At 47.7% G+C, this 22,739-nt stretch overlaps 1 protein-coding gene across 1 annotated transcript in view; it reads left to right on the top strand.

Moving 5' to 3' along the window:
* The window catches only part of LOC134966254 (leukocyte antigen CD37-like), a 218,208-nt gene that overhangs the window by 116,469 nt on the left and 79,000 nt on the right, over nt 1-22,739 (top strand). The window contains exons 3-4 of the mRNA XM_063942845.1: nt 3,344-3,419; nt 13,664-13,788. Coding sequence (XP_063798915.1) covers nt 3,344-3,419; nt 13,664-13,788 — 201 coding nt within the window. The remainder of the gene's footprint in view (nt 1-3,343; nt 3,420-13,663; nt 13,789-22,739) is intronic.

Here is a 22,739-nt window from a genome sequence, read left to right as displayed (position 1 = left end):
TAACCACCTCCCCTTACTTGGCTAGTACTGGCCATGCCCCTGATATAGGGGCCAGGCCAACCTCTAAGGTAAATGTCTTCTTGCAGTGGTTAAAGGGGAAATGACTGGCAAGCACGCCTGTACTCAATATGGCCACCGGCTAGCAGTAGCTTACCGCAAAGCTACTATATGCCTCTTCTGCAAGAAATTGTGAATATTAAGGACAAACAACATATAACAATTAATGCATAAAAAGAAGAGGAGGAGGGTGGTAGGGTTCCAAAAATGGAAAGAGACCAACTTCCTGTCAAAGGGAATATTTATGGAAAAAAGCAGGGCCTTCTTAATAGCATTGTAGGCACTGGGCAAAGCAGTGCACTGGGGTCCATACCCACTCATTCATGGGAATAACTATCTTGCCTCTCCTACGGGCCCGCACCATCTATCCCCATGCTTCTATACAGTGAATGGCTGTTAGCTCCACCAATCAACATGTTGACAGCAGTACACTGTCTGGATGCAGGCTAGGAGGTGGGTAGAGAATGCTGCCTGGCTGCTCTGCTTGTATGTAATTTACAATCAGAGTAGTCAGGCAGCATTCTCTACTTCCATAAGGCCCAGCCCACCCCATGGAGCCCTGGGCAGCTGCCAAGTGAGCCCACACATTAAGATGGCCCTGTACCCAAGCCAATTTTGATTGTCCGATACAAATGTGATCAAGAACAACAACAAAACCTGTCAGTACACTACAATTACCAGCCAGAAAGTAATATTGCTTATTATCGCTTTTTGCCTAAATGGCCTTCTGTTCTTTTAAGATGTATATAGTTGATGACTTTAAAACCAATGAACTGTGATTTTTCTATTTAACTCTAAGTTTAACTTAAACCTAGAAATAACCACATGGACAGCTGTATTTGGTGAAGATGAGGTCACAGCAGTCACTAATAATTAAATTCCAGTTAGATCAATTCAGGGTGGCAGGAAAGTAATGAATACTTGCGACAGCCAATCTGGACCTACTTTGTAAAATATAAAGGGTGATATTAAACCAGCCCTTGGCACAATCTGTGTTACATACGAACCACCTCCCCTTAGTTGGCCAGTATGGACCTTGCCCATGAGACAGAGGCTAGACACACATCTAAAGCAAATGTCTTGCCCCCAATATGGCCACAAGATAGGTTCAAAGAACCATAGCCTGCCACGGAAATCAAATAACAGAAAAAAGTTGTTTAGCAAATAAAACCAGTTCCCTAGAACTAAGATGGACACCATCTGAACAATACAAAGTGGGTCAGTCAGGTAATATCTCTGGATGCCTAACAACATCATCCCCATTCTGAAGCACAAACTTAGGGGTCTATTCATGAAGCAGTGATAAGAGTGAAGAAGTGAACCTGTGGAGAAGTTGCCCATGGCAACCAATCAGCTGCTCCATACAATTGTACCTTAGAACGACCCATCTTGTAATGATCCCAAACAAATCCTAAAACCAGCTGATGCAGATCCTTACCAGATGATTCATTTCTAGCCACTAAAAGTTGGCACTCACCCCAGGCTACCCATTAGGTCTTCAGAGTCGATGAGGCAATGGCTCTCCCATCCCAATTACATTCCATCACACCCACCAACACAGGTGAGCGCTGTGCATGGGCGTTTCTATCGTGGGTGCAATTGTATATGGTGCACATGGGCCCCTGGGTCCAGGGGGGGCCCGCACCGCACACCAGGCCCGCCATCAGAGGGGTGCTGCGGTCTGCCTTTGCCTCCGTTTGCCGCCCATCCCCGTCTTCTGACGCCGCTGTCCGCCGCACATACTTGCCGATACGCTGGCACCTGTTCCAGAGGTCATTTTTACGCTGTTGCCCCAGAAAGCCTGCTGAATTCCCCAGAATTTTCCAGCCCGCGCATGCAGACTGGTGGCGGAACTTGGTTGCCGGCCACGGCACACAGCGTCACCGCACAGCAAATCATATACCAGTGGCAGTGCAGGACAGGCATGGAGACCACTTTGCGGCTGCTGCGGCAGCAGCAGACCCACCATCTCGTCTCCTCCGAACATTGGAAGCAATTGGGAGGGGAAGTGATGGGGGAAATGGCCTGGAGCGGAACTCTTTGAGTTCGGAGGCAGCTGGGAGCTCTGGGGAGAAGCAGAGGTAGGAGTGTATGCAGTCTGCTCTGCACCAGACCCCTGTGTGTGTATTTAGAACATAAAGTATTAGAGCTGAAATATGAATAATAAATATCTAACACTGTTTAAAAATGAAAAAAAAAAATCATTATATATATGCCTGTATATATATATATATATATATATTTATATAACGTATTTATTTTTTTTACATTTTTTTGGAGGGGCCTGCCTATTTTGTCAGTCCCGGGCCCCATCATTTCTGATGGCAGCTCTGCCGCACACACTGCACCCATATTTTAATAGTCACCTCTCCGGAGTCCAGCGCCGGGCCGCAAACAAACACCTCCAAAATGGCAGCCGTGCATGTGCAGTACGACTTTTGTCTCCGAAACATGGCAGGCGCCATGTTTCCAGAGACCTGCGCATGAGCAGTAGACTCCGGAATATTGCCGGAGCCTACAGCGCTGTGGAGAGGAGTGGGCCCACCCAGAGTCTGCACACTGGCCCCCTCCTCTCTTAAGATGCCTCTGGCATTGTGTACATCTTTTATCTGCATTTATCACAATAGAGGTAGGTACCCCTACAGTACTTAGCTGAACCCAACCCACCATTCCCATCTCACACCTCATTCCCCTCCACACCAATTACCTGAGTAGTGCAAGTACAAGCATTTCCTACTTTGCTCAAGTAACTTATTTCTAACAGTTAACATTTAATAAGTACAACAAGTTATCTGAGTATATATAAAAAGTAAATAGAAAAATGTTTGTTTAACAAGAGATCAGTTACCTTTATTTTGGTAATTGTGAAACCTGCTGCGCAATCAGTCTGGATGCTACAAATTCAGAAGAGTTTGTCCTCTGCCCCAGTGACCTTTGTGCCCAAAACACCATAGTCCTCAATTCAAAATATATAGAGGCTGTGGGTAGAGACAACTATGATACTGTACAAATGCATTTACTGTGTTATTTATTGATATTTCTATCACTTTTTTATATTAGTGGCCAGAAGATCTACTGCAGATATATATTTTATCTTCTGTGTAATACTTAATCATACTTAGTTGTGTTTCAGTCCAATACATATATTGCAGTATCATATTGCACCGTGCACATATAAGAGAATCCGGCGTCGGTCACATGATCGCTGTCATCCCCAGTGCCAGGATGCTAACCGTATCCTCTTATAAGCTTTATCATCTGACCTTGCTTCATCTTCTCTTGGCAGATACTGGGAGGCTTGATGCTGTGTTTCGGGCTCTGGATTCTATTTGACAGAAGCAGTTTTGCCTCTCTAATAATAGGTGAGTGAGATAGTTTCTGGAGAGGTGCTGTTGCTTACATTCCATATCACATTATTTATATGCACCAACAGTAAGTGAGCTTTTGGCACCATAGTGCAATCATTAGACGTTAGATCTCTTGAAGAATGGCCAACTCTAAACAAGCAGCTAGTAAAGCATGCTGGAAGTTGCAGTTCAGCAGCTTCAAATCCAGTTTCTGTTTCAGCAAAATAAGGCCTTAAAAAGTGTTCCAATGTTAAGATAGACAGCATCTAGATAGACAGTCAATAGGTCGACCCCATATGGTTGGCATGCACTAGGTGGATGTGATCAAAAGGTTGACAGGTAAAATGTAGACAGTGCTTAAGGTTGACAGGTAAAAAACGTTGACATGTTAACCTTTTGACCATTAACATGTCAATGTTTTTTACCTGTCGACCTTAAGCACTGTCTACATATGGTTGACATAAATTTTTGTATTTTTTTACATAACTATTGCTTGATTTACCATCCACGTGGAATACGATTGGTTATAGTAACCTGTGTCAAGCGCAGTGGTAGTGGAGCGAGGCACCTTGCCCGAAGTGTGGCGAGCGTATATGTTTGCAATAATTGTGGTCACATATGATGAGATGACACCCAAAAAGCTTAAAAAACTTGTGTCAACCTTTTTTGTGTTGACCATTTCCATGTTGACCTTTTAAACCCTGTCGACCTTTTGTACCTGTCGATCTTTTACACTGTCTACCTTTTCCATGACGACCTTTTCACCCTGTCAACCATATGGGGTTCACCAAATGACTGTCTATTTAATTACTGTAGATCTTCTGTACCACACCCCTAAAAGTGCTGTTATTTTACCTTACATTATCTTATCAACTGAGAGATTGAATCCTCGGCCATGCAGTCTTATCAGCCCAATACACACACACACACACACACGCACACGCATACACACACACACAGCGCATTTATATTAGCACATGTCCTAGGAGTTAATGCATTTTTTCTTTCAAAATACAGCTTATTCTCTAATACCAGTCAGTTGTTTTTCAGACCTACATATAATAACATGAAGCCAGTCTAAAGGGGGGTACTCACGGAGCGATCGCTGCTTAAAATCTAAGCAATCTGACTAGATTGCTTAGATTTTAAGCATGATCGCTCCGTGTGTAGCCCCCTCAGCGATAGCGATGTGCAGCCCCACGCATCGCTATCACTGGTGCTAGATTGGCCTGCATGCAGGCCAATCTAGCAGGTAGCTTGTTTCACCCGCTGGGTGAAATGAGCAGCCCCCCCCCCATCTCCCCCCGCACATTCAGCACACATCGCGCTGTGCTGAGCGGGGAGAGAGATGTGTGCTGAGCGGTTCGCTCAGCACACATCTCTCCCACGTCGGCCAGTGAGTACTGGCCTTAAGGAGCAAAGATTCATGTAATCTAGAAGTTAAAATGTAAAGTACATAAAGTAGGACCTACATAGTGTTGTCAAACTAATTATAATATTATCTATAATGCCTAATTATAATGCAAAACACCCTTGTGAAACTCGAGTCCCCAGTGGGGCCACTTTAGGTACCATGAAAAGGTTATGGGGCTGCATCAGAAAATGTTCAAAGTACAGTACATTACAAATACAATTCTAATACAATGGGAAGGTGCTTGTTCTCGGGAAAAGTAGTTACAAATAGTAGTGGCATGGGATAAGCATGCTGCAACTCAGTGGCGTAAGCTCGTCCCAGTTTCCAGGAGACAAGATAAATATTGGGTGCACCTATATATAGAGGGGGCCAATATTTTTATTGCCTATATATATATAGGCAATGTCCAGCAACGTTTCGGTGTTAATACAACGTCATCAGGATGCCAATAAACAATAAAACAAAGTGACACAGACAAACATATAGAGCGACTTAACCCACTTAAAAAGACACCAGGACCCAAATCACCAGACCATGCGTGTAACACCCAGATTCCCAGCCGGCGCGGCGGGACGCATCCCCTGTGACATCACGAAGTGGCGCACCGGAGTGACGTAGCGCTGCTGCTATGGCAACAGAACGCGGTATCGTCGGTTGCCAGGACACCAGCCGCGTCACTGTACTTCTGAAAACTCCATTCCTGTCACCACAGCTGGTACCTCACGGGCGGCTGAAAAAGATGTTAAACACAGAGCACCACATGATAAGCAAATAGCAGAGGTTAAAAACACATTGTAAACAATGTGTACACGTTAGGCTGTAGAGCCCAGAATAGGAGTACAGGAAAGATGCATCACAGCATATATTATACTATATAGACAGTGCTAATACTCAGTTTAGACGAAAAAGGTATGAGAGACACGTATTTAAGACAAACTGTTCCAACAAATTTTCTCATTAAGCCCACGAGGGGCCACTGTATCCAAGCGAACAATCCATCTTGCGTCCATGGTGAGTAATATCTGGTTCCTGTCTCCACGTCTCAGTTCAGGCAAATGATCTATAATTTTATATTTTAAACTATCTAAACTGTGGTTTCTATCAGCGAAATGTTGAGTCACTGTTTGTTCACTTTTGCCCGATGCAAGTGCAGCTCGAATAGCTGATCGATTTTGATTTGCACATTCCTTAAAAGGGCGGATAGTTTTCTCTACATGGTAGCAGCCACACGGGCATCTGATGATATAAATTACATATGAAGTTGTACAGGTCACTGCATGCTTGATGGGAATATATTTTCCACTGTGTGGATGTCTAAAGGACGTACCAGTGTCCAAGTGACTGCAGGTTGCACAATTGATGCACCTATAGCACCCTGCTTTACGGGTGGGTAAGAACCGTGGTGTTATACAATTGAATCCTGATATGTCCGTCCGCACTACAGTGTCTCTAATATTCCTACCCCGTCGGTAGCAGGCCATAGGAACAGATGTTTTGAACTCACTTAAATCAGATGCCCGTGTGGCTACTACTATGTAGGGAAAACTATCCGCCCTTTTAAGGAACGTGCAAATTAACATCGATCAGCTATTCGAGCTGCACTTGCATTGGGCAAAAGTCAACAACCATTGGCTCAACATTTCACTGATAGAAACCACAGTTTAACTAGTTTAAAAACAGGATTTTAATACCTACCGATAAATCCTTTTCTCGTAGTCCATAAGGGATATTGGAGACAGATTAGTACGATGGGTATATCGGGTCCAAAGGAGCCAGTGCACTTTAAATGTCTTCAACTGGGTGTGCTGGCTCCTCTCCTCTATGCCACCTCCGACAGGCAGTTATAGGTAAAAAAGTGCCCGAGGGAGAAAGGACATACTTGAGAGAAGGAACATAACAAGTGTGGTGAGATTTACACACCAGCACACCATAACATAACCAGGCCAGCAAAACTGGCAACAGAAAACAGCAACAGCTGAATAGGTAATACATAACAGAGAACCTGCAGAAAGTCACCGCACAGAGGTGGGCGTCCAATATCCCTTATGGACTACGAGAAAAGGATTTACCGGTAGGTATTAAAATCCTATTTTCTCTAGCATTCATAAGGGATATTGGAGACAGAATTAGTACAATGGGGATGTCCCAAAGCTTCCAGAACAGGCGGGAACGTGCAGAGACTGCTGCAGCACCGCCTGCCCAAACTGGGTATCCTCTTTGGCCAGGTTATCAAACTTGTAGAATTTCACAAAAGTGTTCTTCCCCAACCAGGTAACCGCTCGGCATAATTGCAAGACCGACACTCCACGGGCAGCCGCCCAGGAAGAGCCCACTGACCTTGTAGAGTGGGCCTGCAGAGACTTAGGAACAGGTAAGGCTGCCGACACATAGGCCTGTTGGATAGTAAGCCTAATCCAGCAAGCAATGGTCTGCTTTGAAGTAGGACAACCCTTTTTCTGCGCATCATAAAGCACGAATAAGGAATCCGTCATCCTGACCCGAGCAGTGCGCCTGACATAGATCTTCAAAGCACGCACAACATCCAAAAACTCCGGAGGAGCCGAAGCGTCAGAACAGGACGTAACCACAATAAGTTGATTCAGGTGGAATGCGGAGACAACCTTCGGCAGGAACTGCTGTCTAGTCCGGAGCTCCGCTCTGTCTTCCTAAAAGACCAAGTAGGGAATTTTACACGATAAGGCTCCTAATTCTGAGACGCGTGTAGCAGAAGCCAGGGCCAATATCATCACTGTCTTCCACGTGAGGTACTTGTATTCTACCGTCATCAGAGGCTCAAACCAGGAGGACTGTAGAAATTTCAACACTACATCCAAAACCCAGGGTGCCGTAGGTGGCACAAAGGTTGTATGTGGAGTACCCCTTGTAAGAAGGTCTGAGCTTCTGGCAACACAGCCAATTTCTTCTGAAAGAAAATGGAAAGAGCTGTAATCTGGACCTTAATGGATCCAAGACGTAAACCTTTATCCACTCCAGGCTGCAGGAAATGAAGGATTCTTCCCAAGTGTAATTCTGCAGATGGATATGTGCGTTCCTCGCACCAAGAGACATATCTCCGCCGGATATGATGATAGTGTCTTGACGTCACAGGTTTTCTGGCTTGCACCATAGTGGCAATGACCTTTTTGGAAAGCCCTTTGTGAGCTAGGATGTTCCGCTCAACACCCATGCTGTCAAACGAAGCTGCCGTAAGTCCGGGTAGACAAACGGTCCTTGCTGAAGAAGATCCCTTCTTAGTGGCAGGGTCTTCTATCGACATGTCCAGAAGCGCCACATACCACGCTCTCTGGGGCCAGTCCGGTGCAATCAAGATTGCTTGTACTCTGTGATGTCTGATCTGATGGAGCACCCTTGGGATCAACGGAATCGGAGGAAATAGCTAGACCAGCTGGTAAGGCCAAGGCGATGTCAGTGCATCCACTGAGCTCGCCTGAGGGTCTCTGGTTCGTGAGCAGTAGCAGCGAAGCTTCTTGTTGAGGCGAGACACCATCATGTCAATCTGTGGGCATCCCCACCTGTCGACGATCTATTTAAACACCTGAGTATGTAATCCCCACTCCCCCGGGTGGAGATCGTGGCGACTCAGAAAGTCCGCTTCCCAGTTGTCCACTCCTGGAATGAAAATTGGGGACAGTGCTCTTGCATTTCTTTCTGTCCCTCCTTGTCGATTGATGTACACCACTGCCGTGGCGTTGTCTAACTGAACCTGGATCGACTGATCCCGGAGTAGAGGGGAGGCCTGAATCAGACCATTGTAGATAGCCCGAAGTTCCAGTATGTTGATCGGAAGTAGGGCCTCTTGGGCAGACCACCTGGAATTCTTCGTGTTCCAGGCCTGCGATCACCGCTCTCAAAGATTCCATCTTGAATTTGAAAACCTTCAGGTAAGGATTCAAGCACTTCAGATTCAAAATGGGTCTCACAGACCCGTCTGGTTTTGGCACTACGAACAGACTGGAGAAGTAACTTTGTCCTTGCTGTAGCAGAGGTACTGGAACAATAACCTGGGACTGGACCAACTTGGCGATGACCAGTAGTAGCGTAACACGCACATTTTCCAAAGCTGGTAAGCTTGATTTGAAAAATCGTTGAGGAGGCGCACCATCGAACTCCAGCTTGTAACCCTGAAAGATAAGGTCCCTTACCCAGGCATCTTGGCAAGAACCATCCCATATGTGGGTGTAGTGATGTAACCGAGCTCCCACCACGAGATCCCCTCAGGGTGGGTGGGCACTGTCATACCGAAGTTTTTGTGGAAGCAGAACTGGTGCTCTGTTCTTGAGAACCGGCAATGGCTGGTTTCGTAGGCTTACCTCTAGTTGCGTTGGAGGCACCCCTGGCTCTAGATTGAAATCTGGAGGACCGAAAGGACTGAGTAGGCAGTCCCGGGTAGGTACGCCTAGCAGGCGGAGCCCCAGAAGGGAGAAACGTGGATTTCCCAACAGTAGCTTTGCATACAACTCACCTCCGAAGAGCCATTCCCCTGTGAAGGGAAGAGATTCCATATTACGTTTGGAGTCAGCGTCTGCAATCCACTGATGCAACCGTATGGCTCTGCGTGCAGACACAGCCATAGCAGTGGTCCTAGCATTAATATTGCCAATCTCTTTAAGGGAGTCACAGATGACTCTTGCCATGTCCTGAATGTGTTTTAGGAAAGTTACTGTAGTAACTAAGGTCATATCCCCCGGAAGACCCTCCTGAATTTGAGTAGCCCACATATGAATTGCATGTGTCATTCAGCAACCTGCAATGACCGGTCTTTGAGCTACACCTGTAGCAGTGTAGATAGAGTGGTCTCAATTTTCATATCCCCCGGGTCCTTTACAATAAAGGAGCCCGGAGCTGGGAGCACCACCTTCTTAGAGAGGCGAGAGACTAAGACGTCTACTGCTGGAGATTCTTTCCAGAATGTCCTGCCTTCATGGGCAAAGGGGAAGGTATGCAAAAACCTTTTGGACACCTGATATTTTTTATCTGGATTTTTCCAGGCTAATTTAAATAAATCATCCAATTCCTTGAAATCAGGAAAAGTGACTGTCAGTTTGTCTTGATGGAGGAAAAATGACTGCTGATCAGTAGCGTCCTCCAGGGGGAGCTTTAACACATCCCGTATGGCCAATATGAGAGGTTCGATACCCTGTGCAGGAGTGCAATCCCCACTAATGGGATCCCCATCATCCCCATCCACCTGTACATCATCATCAGAATCTGATAAAATTGCAGGTAAAGCACGTTTTTGTGCACCTGTAGTAGACAGCGGGGAATAGGAAGCATCAGCCTTGGCAGTTAGGCTAGCTATTGCTTGTTGCAGTTCTTGTGTTTTGTTGGCATTGACAGTGAGCTGAGATGACATATCCGACAGTCCCCAATGAGACTGTCAGCGTTTTATGTAGTAATATATAACAGTTATACTGCTGTACAGGAAATTCCCCAGAGGAATGTAAACTGTGCACTAATAGCGGCTCTCCCCGTCTACACCCGGTACCAGTGATCCTGTGACCGTTTTGAGGAGCTGTATGAGGCTGCTTGCTTATGCAGAGGAAGGCGCCAAAATGCCGCTGAGCCCGCTCTGATGTAGCTCCGCCCCTCGCTATGGCGCCAGAGCTACTAATAAGTTTTATACTGGCTATGTCTCCACAGGCTGTGTAGCCTCACATAAATGCTTGGTACAACACACCTCACGCCAGTCTCACGCAGGGTCACCTGCGAGTCCCCCCCAGGAGGGACCCGTACGCCTCACCCACGTTTCTGCCGCACAGTGAACCGGGGGCCCCCCTAGCGGGGCCCCTGGTTTGCACTCACCACGACGATCACCTTCAGGCTCTGTCAGGGGTGTGCGGCAAGCTGCGGCTGCGACAGCTAAGGCGCAGTGCCCCGCTGAACAAACAGCCACTCAGGATGGTGGTCCTGCAGCGGAGAAGCTGCTCTGCACCTCATGAGACCGGTGACCGTCCCCCCCTAACTCCCACAGTGCAGGTTATGCTGTTGCCCAAACAACATACCGAAATAATTAAAAGTTTAAAAGAAATTAAAGAAAAACTCTGGAGCTGCAGAGAGTGCATCCTCTCCTGAGGGCATTTTTTTCTAAACTGCCTGTAGGACGAGGCATAGAGGGGAGGAGCCAGCTCACCCAGTTGAAGAAATTTAAAGTACACTGGCTCCTTTTGACCCGTCTATACCCATCGTACTAATCTGTCCCCAATATCCCTTATGGATGCTAGAGAAATATATGATTATAGATCATTTGCCTGAACTGAGACGTGGTGGAGACAGGAACCAGATATTACTCATCATGGAAGCAAGATGGATTGTTCGCTTGGATTCAGTGGCCCCTCGTGGGCTTAATGAGAAAATTTGTTGGAACAGTTTGTATTAAATATGTGTCTCTCATACCTTTTTCGTCCAAACTGAGTATTAGCACTGTCTATATAGTATAATATATGCTGTGATGCATCTTTCCTGTCCTCCTAATCTGGACTCTACAGCCTAACGTGTACACATTGTTTACAATGTGTTTTTAACCACTGTGCTATTTGCTTTTCACATTGTGCTCTGTGTTTAACATCTTTTTCAGGCGCCCGTGAGGTTCCAGCTGCGGTGACAGGAACGGAGTTTTCGGAAGTACGGTGCCGCGGCTGGTGTCCTGGCAACCGACGAAGCCGCGTCCTGTTGCCATAGCAGCGGTGCTACGTCACTCGGGTGCGCCACTTCGTGACGTCATAGGGATGTGTTCCGCCGCGTCAGCTAGGAATCCGGGCGTTATACACGTGGTGTGGTGATTTGGGTCCTGGTGTCTTTATAAGTGGGGTAAGTCGCTCTATATGTTTGTCTGTGTCACTTTGTTTTATTGTTTATTGGCATCCTGATGACGTTGTATTAACACCGAAACGTTGATGGACATTTAAAAAAAACGTATTGTATATTACACGCGCTTTTGAAAAAACCTGTGAGTGCCGTCCCCTTTATTGTATTTATGCTTTCACGACATAGGTGATTGGATTGGAGCACCGAGGTATTTGTTTATTATTTATTGAGTGCCGATCTGCTTGGATATATATGTGTATATATATATATATATATATATATATATCATAGATGGAGGCGGCACTCGGATAAATCCAAACCAGAGCAGGAATTAATGCAACGTTTCGAAGTGTTTATTTCACTTCTTCATCAGACATACACAGTACAAAAACCTCATACCTTATAAAGGACCCCACCAGGTGTAATCAGATTCAATCAGCTCCGTCGCAGGCCTCGGGAGTGGACAGCCACTGATGACGCCACCATCACTCGACTTGTTACATTCATAATTTACCTGCTGTAACATTTGTTTTTATGTATCTATGTGTTATTGGTGTGTTGTCACCTTATAATGTTGCTCTTAACGGATAGGTGCTCTGCTGCTCCTGTCTGGTTTATTGTTTTGTTTTGTCAGTTGTCTTGGTTACGAGTCAAGGGGGGGTTACGAGTCGAGGGCTTTCGAGCTATTCAATCCCGAGCATTTTTATTCGACAAGTCGGGGAATTCGACTTGTCTAATAGTACGTGATTTGGCGGTATGGCTGCCGATTCGTGTACTTCTGAGGGAAACGGGGCCAAATTCGACAGGTTTTAGCCCCATTTCCGACCATCTCAGTTCGACTTAAAAAAAAGTTGAACTGAGATTAGGGACCTGAGAGGAGGAGAGGGGGGAGAGCCGCGGGCAGACGGGGGAGAGCCGCGGGCAGACAGGGGACAGCAGCGGTACAGCACAGCGCTGCAGGAGAATGTGTCATAGCCGCCGCTCACGGCAGCGTCCACCCGGCTCCAGCAAGTGAGGTCCCTCTTGCTGGAGCCGGGTGGACTCTGCTGTGAGGTCTGGCAGCTGTGCCACGTCCTCCTGCAGCACTGCTGTCCCCCGTCTGCCCGCGGCTCTCCCCCGTCTGCCCGCGGCTCTCCCCCCTCTCCGGTCCCTCATCTCAATTTGACTTTTTTAAAGTCGAATTGAGATGGGCATTGAATAGCCCTTGTCGGATCCATTCCGACAAATGCATGTCGGAATGGATCCGACCTTAATTGAATATACTCCATAGTTAGAATTCTCATATTTCCTATACAGGAGCAAATAGCTCCATCAGAAAAGTGTCTGCTTCCAGTGTAATAGGCCGTGGGTGCTAATCCTGGCTATGCCACTTAGAAAATGTGTATCTTTAATAAAGAGGATGTGACTTGTAATGTGCAGGGAGGAAGAGATAGTGACAGCTATCAATTAACTTAATTGAATAGAACCACAGGAGGAGAGGTGGCCCCTTAGAGAGCAGGATCCCGGTGACAGATGACTCCATTGCTTCCCACACGCCGCTGCTGGAACTTACAGTACCCCAACAACTGCTGGCATGGTGGCACCTACAGTATTAAATATACTAACTATAGACATTAAAGCATGAAAAAATATATGATATATCTTACTTGGCCCTAGCAAAATAAGTTTAAGATATTAATGAATTGTATTCATATAGCAAACAAGCAGCTTCACCACTATAGCATTTGGCTTCTACAGTATTTCCATAAAGCACTTTAAACACTCCTTTGAAACATTAGGTCATGTAAGGAAAGCAACTCTGTAATATAACAACTCAATTAAAAAAATCCTGTCTTTCCCAAATAGAGGTGTAGAGAATGAAGAAAGGGAAATACAGGCTGTGCTGAAACTTGCAGGATTCGTTGTAGGAATCCCTCCAGGCTAGGGCTGAAATTTGCAGAAAGAAAGCAGAATGATTCAGCATTTGATGTTCATATAACCTGTTCCTAATCCCTCACACCCCTTCTTTTGCTTTTCTCAGGGTCATCATCGCCCACCTTGAAGTTTTGGTCCTATGTGTTCTCAGGAACTGGGATCCTTACAATGTTACTGGGATTTCTGGGCTGCCTCGGTTCGCTAAAAGAGATCAAATGTCTCCTGGGATTTGTAAGCAAACTTCTGTTTTCCCCCCAATAATTGCACACAATTCCTCTGTTATATGTGATCATTTAATTGCTCAATGGGGGTCATTCCGAGGTGCTCGCTCGCTAGCAGTTTTTAGCAGCCGTGCAAACGCATTGCCGCCGCCCACCGGGGAGTGTATTTCCGCTTTGCAGAAGTGCGAATGCTTGTGCAGCAGAGCGCCTGCAAAATCTTTTTGTGCAAAGCAAGACCAGCCCTGTAGTTACTCTTCATGTGCGTTGATTCTAACGACGGAGGGACGGCTTTTGACGTCACACACCCGCCCAGCGTACGCCCAGCCACGCATGCGTTTTTTCTGCCACGCCTGCGTTTTTCCAAACACTCCCTGAAAACGGTCAGTTGCAACCCAGAAACGCCCACTTCATGTCAATCTTCCTGCGTTTGGCTGTGCGACAGGAATGTTCGTTAGACTCTGTGCAAACCAACGATGCTCATTGTACCTGTACGACGCGCCTGCGCCTTGCGGTGCATATGCATAAATGCCGATTTTTAGCCTAATTGCTGTGCTGCGAACAACGGCAGCTAGCGATCAACTCAGAATGACCCCCAATGTCATTTTTGAGTTGGGAAGACTTCACACCCACTATCAGACATACACCCGTGTCTCTGTGTACGCAACCACTATCAGACATACACCCGTGTCTCTGTGTACGCAACCACTATCAGACATACACCCGTGTCTCTGTGTACACAACCACTATCAGACATACACCCGTGTCTCTGTGTTCGCAACCACTATCAGACATACACCCGTGTCTCTGTGTACACAACCACTATCAGACATACACCCGTGTCTCTGTGTACGCAACCACTATCAGACATACACCCGTGTCTCTGTGTACACAACCACTATCAGACATACACCCGTGTCTCTGTGTACACACCCACTATCAGACATACACCCGTGTCTCTGTGTACGCAACCACTATCAGACATACACCCGTGTCTCTGTGTTCGCAACCACTATCAGACATACACCCGTGTCTCTGTGTACACAACCACTATCAGACATACACCCGTGTCTCTGTGTTCGCAACCACTATCAGACATACACCCGTGTCTCTGTGTACACACCCACTATCAGACATACACCCGTGTCTCTGTGTTCGCAACCACTATCAGACATACACCCGTATCTCAGTGTTTGCACCCACTATCAGACATACACCCGTGTCTCTGTGTTCGCAACCACTATCAGACATACACCCGTGTCTCTGTGTACACAACCACTATCAGACATACACCCGTGTCTCTGTGTTCGCAACCACTATCAGACATACACCCGTGTCTCTGTGTTCGCAACCACTATCATACATACGCCCGTGTCTCTGTGTACGCAACCACTATCAGACATACACCCGTGTCTCTGTGTTCGCACCCACTATCAGACATACACCCGTGTCTCTGTGTTCGCAACCACTATCATACATACGCCCGTGTCTCTGTGTTCGCAACCACTATCAGACATACACCCGTATCTCAGTGTTTGCACCCACTATCATACATACGCCCGTGTCTCTGTGTACGCAACCACTATCAGACATACACCCGTGTCTCTGTGTTCGCAACCACTATCAGACATACACCCGTGTCTCTGTGTTCGCACCCACTATCAGACATACACCCGTGTCTCTGTGTTCGCAACCACTATCAGACATACACCCGTGTCTCTGTGTACACAACCACTATCAGACATACACCCGTATCTCAGTGTTTGCACCCACTATCAGACATACACCCGTGTCTCTGTGTTCGCAACCACTATCATACATACGCCCGTGTCTCTGTGTTCGCAACCACTATCAGACATACACCCGTATCTCAGTGTTTGCACCCACTATCAGACATACACCCGTGTCTCTGTGTTCGCAACCACTATCAGACATACACCCGTGTCTCTGTGTACACAACCACTATCAGACATACACCCGTGTCTCTGTGTTCGCAACCACTATCAGACATACACCCGTGTCTCTGTGTTCGCAACCACTATCATACATACGCCCGTGTCTCTGTGTACGCAACCACTATCAGACATACGCCCGTGTCTCTGTGTACACAACCACTATCAGACATACACCCGTGTCTCTGTGTTCGCAACCACTATCAGACATACACCCGTGTCTCTGTGTTTGCAACCACTATCAGACATACACCCGTGTCTCTGTGTTCGCAACCACTATCAGACATACACCCGTGTCTCTGTGTTCGCAACCACTATCAGACATACACCCGTATCTCAGTGTTTGCAACCACTATCAGACATACGCCCGTGTCTCTGTGTTCGCAACCACTATCAGACATACGCCCGTGTCTCTGTGTACACAACCACTATCAGACATACACCCGTGTCTCTGTGTTTGCACCCACTATCAGACATACACCCGTATCTCAGTGTTTGCAACCACTATCAGACATACGCCCGTGTCTCTGTGTTCGCAACCACTATCAGACATACGCCCGTGTCTCTGTGTTCGCAACCACTATCAGACATACACCCGTATCTCAGTGTTTGCACCCACTATCAGACATACGCCCGTGTCTCTGTGTTCGCAACCACTATCAGACATACACCCGTGTCTCTGTGTTTGCACCCACTATCAGACATACGCCCGTGTCTCTGTGTTCGCAACCACTATCAGACATACACCCGTGTCTCTGTGTACACAACCACTATCAGACATACACCCGTGTCTCTGTGTTTGCACCCACTATCAGACATACGCCCGTGTCTCTGTGTTCGCAACCACTATCAGACATACACCCGTGTCTCTGTGTTCGCAACCACTATCAGACATACACCCGTATCTCAGTGTTTGCAACCACTATCAGACATACACCCGTATCTCAGTGTTTGCAACCACTATCAGACATACACCCGTATCTCAGTGTTTGCACCCACTATCAGACATACACCCGTGTCTCTGTGTACACAACCACTATCAGAGACAATACCAGAGATGATCCCACAATGTGCCCATAAGCAGTAAGGACAATACGTATCTGGAATTCCCTGCCTGAGAGAGTAGTAATGGCGGACTCGGTCATTGCTTTTAAGAATGGGCTTGATAAATTCCTAATGGATAAGGATATACAGGGTTATGGTGGGGTAAATCATGCATTATAGTATTCAAATAAAATAAAAAATATAACAAAAAAAAGGAATTGACATAAAAGCTAAACATTTACCACAGATAAATTTGTCTTAAAAATATTACAGTGTAGGAGAGCACTAACAGGTTGAACTCGATGTACATATTGTCTTTTTTCAACCTTAGAAACTATGTTACTATGGAGGTAATTCAGATTTGATTGCAGATGTGCACGATCAATTACTCTGACATGCGGGGGGACGCCCAGCACAGGGCTAGTCTGCCCCGCGTATCAGAATGCTCAACTGTGCCCGACATTGACATAGAACACGACTCAAATCTGGCCTATAATGAGAGGAATGTCTCTTTGTTTAATTAAATAAAAGAAAGGGTCTCTTATAGAATTTAATTTGGTTTTAAAACCTTGTAGTATGTTTGACACTCCACCTGTTGGGGTTGTCAGTCAGTATGTTTATCGACTACCGGTAAAAGTAACATTATTATTTTCTTAGTACCATGCAGTGTGTCAACCCTTCACATTCAGTTTTTAATAACTTTGGTGTTATTGGACATAATAACGTGTTAGTTGAAATACGGGTTATCGGCAGGGCCATGTCCACCCTACGCATACCACAGCCCCTCCAAATTACTTTGGTAGTAATAATAATTGCGTATGATGGCCTACAGGGAAAAGCCAAGCATATTGGATGCCAGGACATTTGTTCAAGTGTTTGTTTGTCACTGAGGTGTGCCCCTGATGTGCCATAACTGATGCAGGAGGAAGCGACCTTTAATCTTCCATAACATTGTGCACCAGCCCATGGATTAGTGTGCTGGGCAAAGAGTAGCCCCACTGTAAGCAAAATACAGAAAAAAAACATATAAAACAAAGCATATGCCATTTATACCTTAATCCTACTGTGTAAATTTGCTCTTGATGTACTGGAGTGTCTTCCTTCCTTCCAGCGTTCTCCATACTCCATATCATGTATCATGGCGCATTGTTCCTTGTAGCTTCCTGTAGCCGAAACCACAGATTATACTGCTGCATGGATATACCCAGACATTTATATTGGATTATACTCCAGTCATTAATCCTATTTCCCTGGCACGCATACAGTAGTTAGCTTCCCAAGCAACAAACCTAGAGTTTCTGAGCTCCACATTACTGAGAATATCACTGTGGGGTTTTTTCAAACCACAGTAATATGCTCTGACAATAAGATCTGCATTAGATCTTCCCAAGTGTACACACAAGGATTATACTGTGTTGAAGCACTTTGTCTGCTGGCAATTGATGACCCTACTGGTACCTCAGGAGAGGTCATGTTTAGCTTCTCAAGGAACCAAACCATATTTGTTAGTAACTGAGATCAAGTTTCCTGCATCTGTTTATGTAATATCTATTCTTCTCAGCAAGAGTGGTGCATGTCTTATTTCTGCAGTTTACAGACCAAAACCACTTCTACAAGGCATCCTGCCAAGAACAATTATTTCTCTTACGTCCTAGAACAGGGGTGGGGAACCTTTTTTCTACCGAGGGCCATTTGGGTATTTATAAAATCCTTCGGGGGCCATACAAAATTTCTCAACTTAACAAATTACCCTGCCCCCCAGTAGGTCTGCCCCTTAGAGGTACTGTGTGTGCGCGCCTGAGGCGCGCGCGCCAAAAAATGTGTGTGGCCAGTTAAAATGGGACGTGATACACATATGCCCCCACAGTGCCAGGTATACAAATGCCCCCACAGTGCCAAGTATACAAATGCCCCCACAGTGCCAGGTATACAAATGCCACTCACAGTGCCACGTATACAAAGGCCCCTCACAGTGCCAGGTATACAAATGCCCCTCACCGTGCCAGGTATACAAATGCCCCCACAGTGCAAGGTATACAAATGCCCTCCCACAGTGCCAGGTAAACAGATGTCCCCCCACAGTGCCAGGTATACAGATGACCCCACAGTGCCAGGTATACAAATGCCCCCCACAGTGCCAGGTATACAGAAGCCCCCACAGTGCCAGGTATACAAATGCCCCCCACAGTGCCAGGTATACAGATGTCCCCACAGTGCCAGGTATACAGATGCCCCCACAGTGCCAGGTATACAAATGCCCCTCACAGTGCCAGGTATACAAATGCCCCTCGCAGTGCCAGGTATACAAATGCCCCTCACCATGCCAGGTATACAAATGTCCCCCCCCACAGTGCCAGGTATACAAATGCCCCCCCCCCCACAGTGCCAGGTATACAGATGCCCCTACAGTGCCAGGTATACAGATGCCCCCACAGTGCCAGGTATACAAATGCCCCCCTCAGTGCCAGGTATACAGATGCCCCCACAGTGCCAGGTATACAAATGCCCCTCACAGTGCCAGGTATACAGATGTCCCCACAGTGCCAGGTATACAGATGCCCCCACAGTGCCAAGTATACAAATGCCCCCACAGTGCCAGGTATACAAATGCCCCTCACAGTGCCAGTTATACAAATGCCCCTCACAGTGCCAGGTATACAAATGCCCCTCACTGTGCCAGGTATACAAATGCCCCCACAGTGCCAGGTATGCAAATGCCCCCCCACAGTGCCAGGTATACAGATGCCCCCCCCACAGTGCCAGGTATACAGATGACCCCACAGTGCCAGGTATACAAATGCCCCCCACAGTGCCAGGTATACAGATGTCCCCACAGTGCCAGGTATACAGATGCCCCCACAGTGCCAGGTATACAAATGCCCCCCACAGTGCCAGGTATACAAGTGCCCCTCACAGTGCCAGGTATACAAATGCCCCTCACAGTGCCAGGTAAACAAATGCCCCTCACCATGCCAGGTATACAAATGCCCCCCACAGTGCCAGGTATACAAATGCCCCCCCCCCACAGTTCAGGTATACAGATGCCCCCACATTGCCAAGTATACAGATGCCCCCACAGTGCCAGGTATACAAATGCCCCCCACATTGCCAGGTATACAGATGCCCCCACAGTGCCAGGAATACAAATGCCCCCCACAGTGCCAGGTATGCCCCCACAGTGCCAGGTATACAAATGCCCCTCACAGTGCCACGTATACAAATGCCCCTCACAGTGCCAGGTATACAAATGCCCCTCACCGTGCCAGGTATACAAATGCCCCCACAGTGCCAGGTATACAAATTCCCCCCCACAGTGCCAGGTATACAGATGCCCCCCACAGTGCCAGGTATATAGATGACCCCACAGTGCCAGGTATACAAATGTCCCCCACAGTGCCAGGTATACAGAAGCCCCCACAGTGCCAGGTATACAAATGCCCCCCACAGAGCCAGGTATACAGATGTCCCCACAGTGCCAGGTATACAGATGCCCCCACAGTGCCAGGTATACAAATGCCCCTCACAGTGCCAGGTATACAAATGCCCCTCGCAGTGCCAGGTATACAAATGCCCCTCACCATGCCAGGTATACAAATGCCCCTCCACAGTGCCAGGTATACAAATGCCCCCCCCCCCCCCCCCCACAGTGCCAGGTATCCAGATGCCCCCACAGTGCTAGGTATACAAATGCCCCCTCAGTGCCAGGTATACAGATTCCCCCACAGTGCCAGGTATACACATGCCCCCCACAGTGCCAGGTATACAGATGTCCCCACAGTGCCAGGTATACAGATGCCCCCACAGTGCCAGGTATACAAATGCCCCTCACATTGCCAGGTATACAAATGCCCCTAACAGTGCCAGGTATACAAATGCCCCTCACCATGCCAGGTATATAAATCCCCCCCCCACAGTGCCAGGTATACAAATGCCCCCCCCCCCACGGTGCCAGGTATACAGATGCCCCTACAGTGCCAGGTATACAGATGACCCCACAGTGCCATGTATACAAATGCCCCCCTCAGTGCCAGGTATACAGATGCCCCCACAGTGCCAGGTATACAAATGCCCCTCACAGTGCCAGGTATACAGATGTCCCCACAGTGCCAGGTATACAGATGCCCCCACAGTGCCAAGTATACAAATGCCCCCACAGTGCCAGGTATACAAATGCCCCTCACAGTGCCAGTTATACAAATGCCCCTCACAGTGCCAGGTATACAAATGCCCCTCACTGTGCCAGGTATACAAATGCCCCCACAGTGCCAGGTATGCAAATGCCCCCCCACAGTGCCAGGTATACAGATGCCCCCCCCACAGTGCCAGGTATACAGATGACCCCACAGTGCCAGGTATACAAATGCCCCCCACAGTGCCAGGTATACAGATGTCCCCACAGTGCCAGGTATACAGATGCCCCCACAGTGCCAGGTATACAAATGCCCCCCACAGTGCCAGGTATACAAGTGCCCCTCACAGTGCCAGGTATACAAATGCCCCTCACAGTGCCAGGTAAACAAATGCCCCTCACCATGCCAGGTATACAAATGCCCCCCACAGTGCCAGGTATACAAATGCCCCCCCCCCACAGTTCAGGTATACAGATGCCCCCACATTGCCAAGTATACAGATGCCCCCACAGTGCCAGGTATACAAATGCCCCCCACATTGCCAGGTATACAGATGCCCCCACAGTGCCAGGAATACAAATGCCCCCCACAGTGCCAGGTATGCCCCCACAGTGCCAGGTATACAAATGCCCCTCACAGTGCCACGTATACAAATGCCCCTCACAGTGCCAGGTATACAAATGCCCCTCACCGTGCCAGGTATACAAATGCCCCCACAGTGCCAGGTATACAAATTCCCCCCCACAGTGCCAGGTATACAGATGCCCCCCACAGTGCCAGGTATATAGATGACCCCACAGTGCCAGGTATACAAATGTCCCCCACAGTGCCAGGTATACAGAAGCCCCCACAGTGCCAGGTATACAAATGCCCCCCACAGAGCCAGGTATACAGATGTCCCCACAGTGCCAGGTATACAGATGCCCCCACAGTGCCAGGTATACAAATGCCCCTCACAGTGCCAGGTATACAAATGCCCCTCGCAGTGCCAGGTATACAAATGCCCCTCACCATGCCAGGTATACAAATGCCCCTCCACAGTGCCAGGTATACAAATGCCCCCCCCCCCCCCCCACAGTGCCAGGTATCCAGATGCCCCCACAGTGCCAGGTATACAAATGCCCCCTCAGTGCCAGGTATACAGATTCCCCCACAGTGCCAGGTATACACATGCCCCCCACAGTGCCAGGTATACAGATGTCCCCACAGTGCCAGGTATACAGATGCCCCCACAGTGCCAGGTATACAAATGCCCCTCACATTGCCAGGTATACAAATGCCCCTAACAGTGCCAGGTATACAAATGCCCCTCACCATGCCAGGTATATAAATCCCCCCCCCACAGTGCCAGGTATACAAATGCCCCCCCCCCACGGTGCCAGGTATACAGATGCCCCTACAGTGCCAGGTATACAGATGACCCCACAGTGCCATGTATACAAATGCCCCCCTCAGTGCCAGGTATACAGATGCCCCCACAGTGCCAGGTATACAAATGCCCCCCACAGTGCTAGGTATACAGATGTCCCCACAGTGCCAGGTATACAGATGCCCCCACAGTGCCAAGTATACAAATGCCCCCACAGTGCCAGGTATATAAATGCCCCTCACAGTGCCAGGTATACAAATGCCCCTCACAGTGCCAGGTATACAAATGCCCCTCACCGTGCCAGGTATACAAATGCCCCCACAGTGCCAGGTATGCAAATGCCCCCCCACAGTGCCAGGTATACAGATGCCCCCCCACAGTGCCAGGTATACAGATGAACCCACAGTGCCAGGTATACAAATGTCCCCCACAGTGCCAGGTATACAGAAGCCCCCACAGTGCCAGGTAT

This window comes from Pseudophryne corroboree, chromosome 10, assembly GCF_028390025.1.
Source record: "Pseudophryne corroboree isolate aPseCor3 chromosome 10, aPseCor3.hap2, whole genome shotgun sequence".
In the NCBI taxonomy this organism is placed as follows: Eukaryota; Metazoa; Chordata; class Amphibia; order Anura; family Myobatrachidae; genus Pseudophryne; species Pseudophryne corroboree.
The sequence above is the reverse complement of the archived record's forward strand: the minus strand, read 5'-3'. Positions and strand labels throughout refer to the sequence as shown.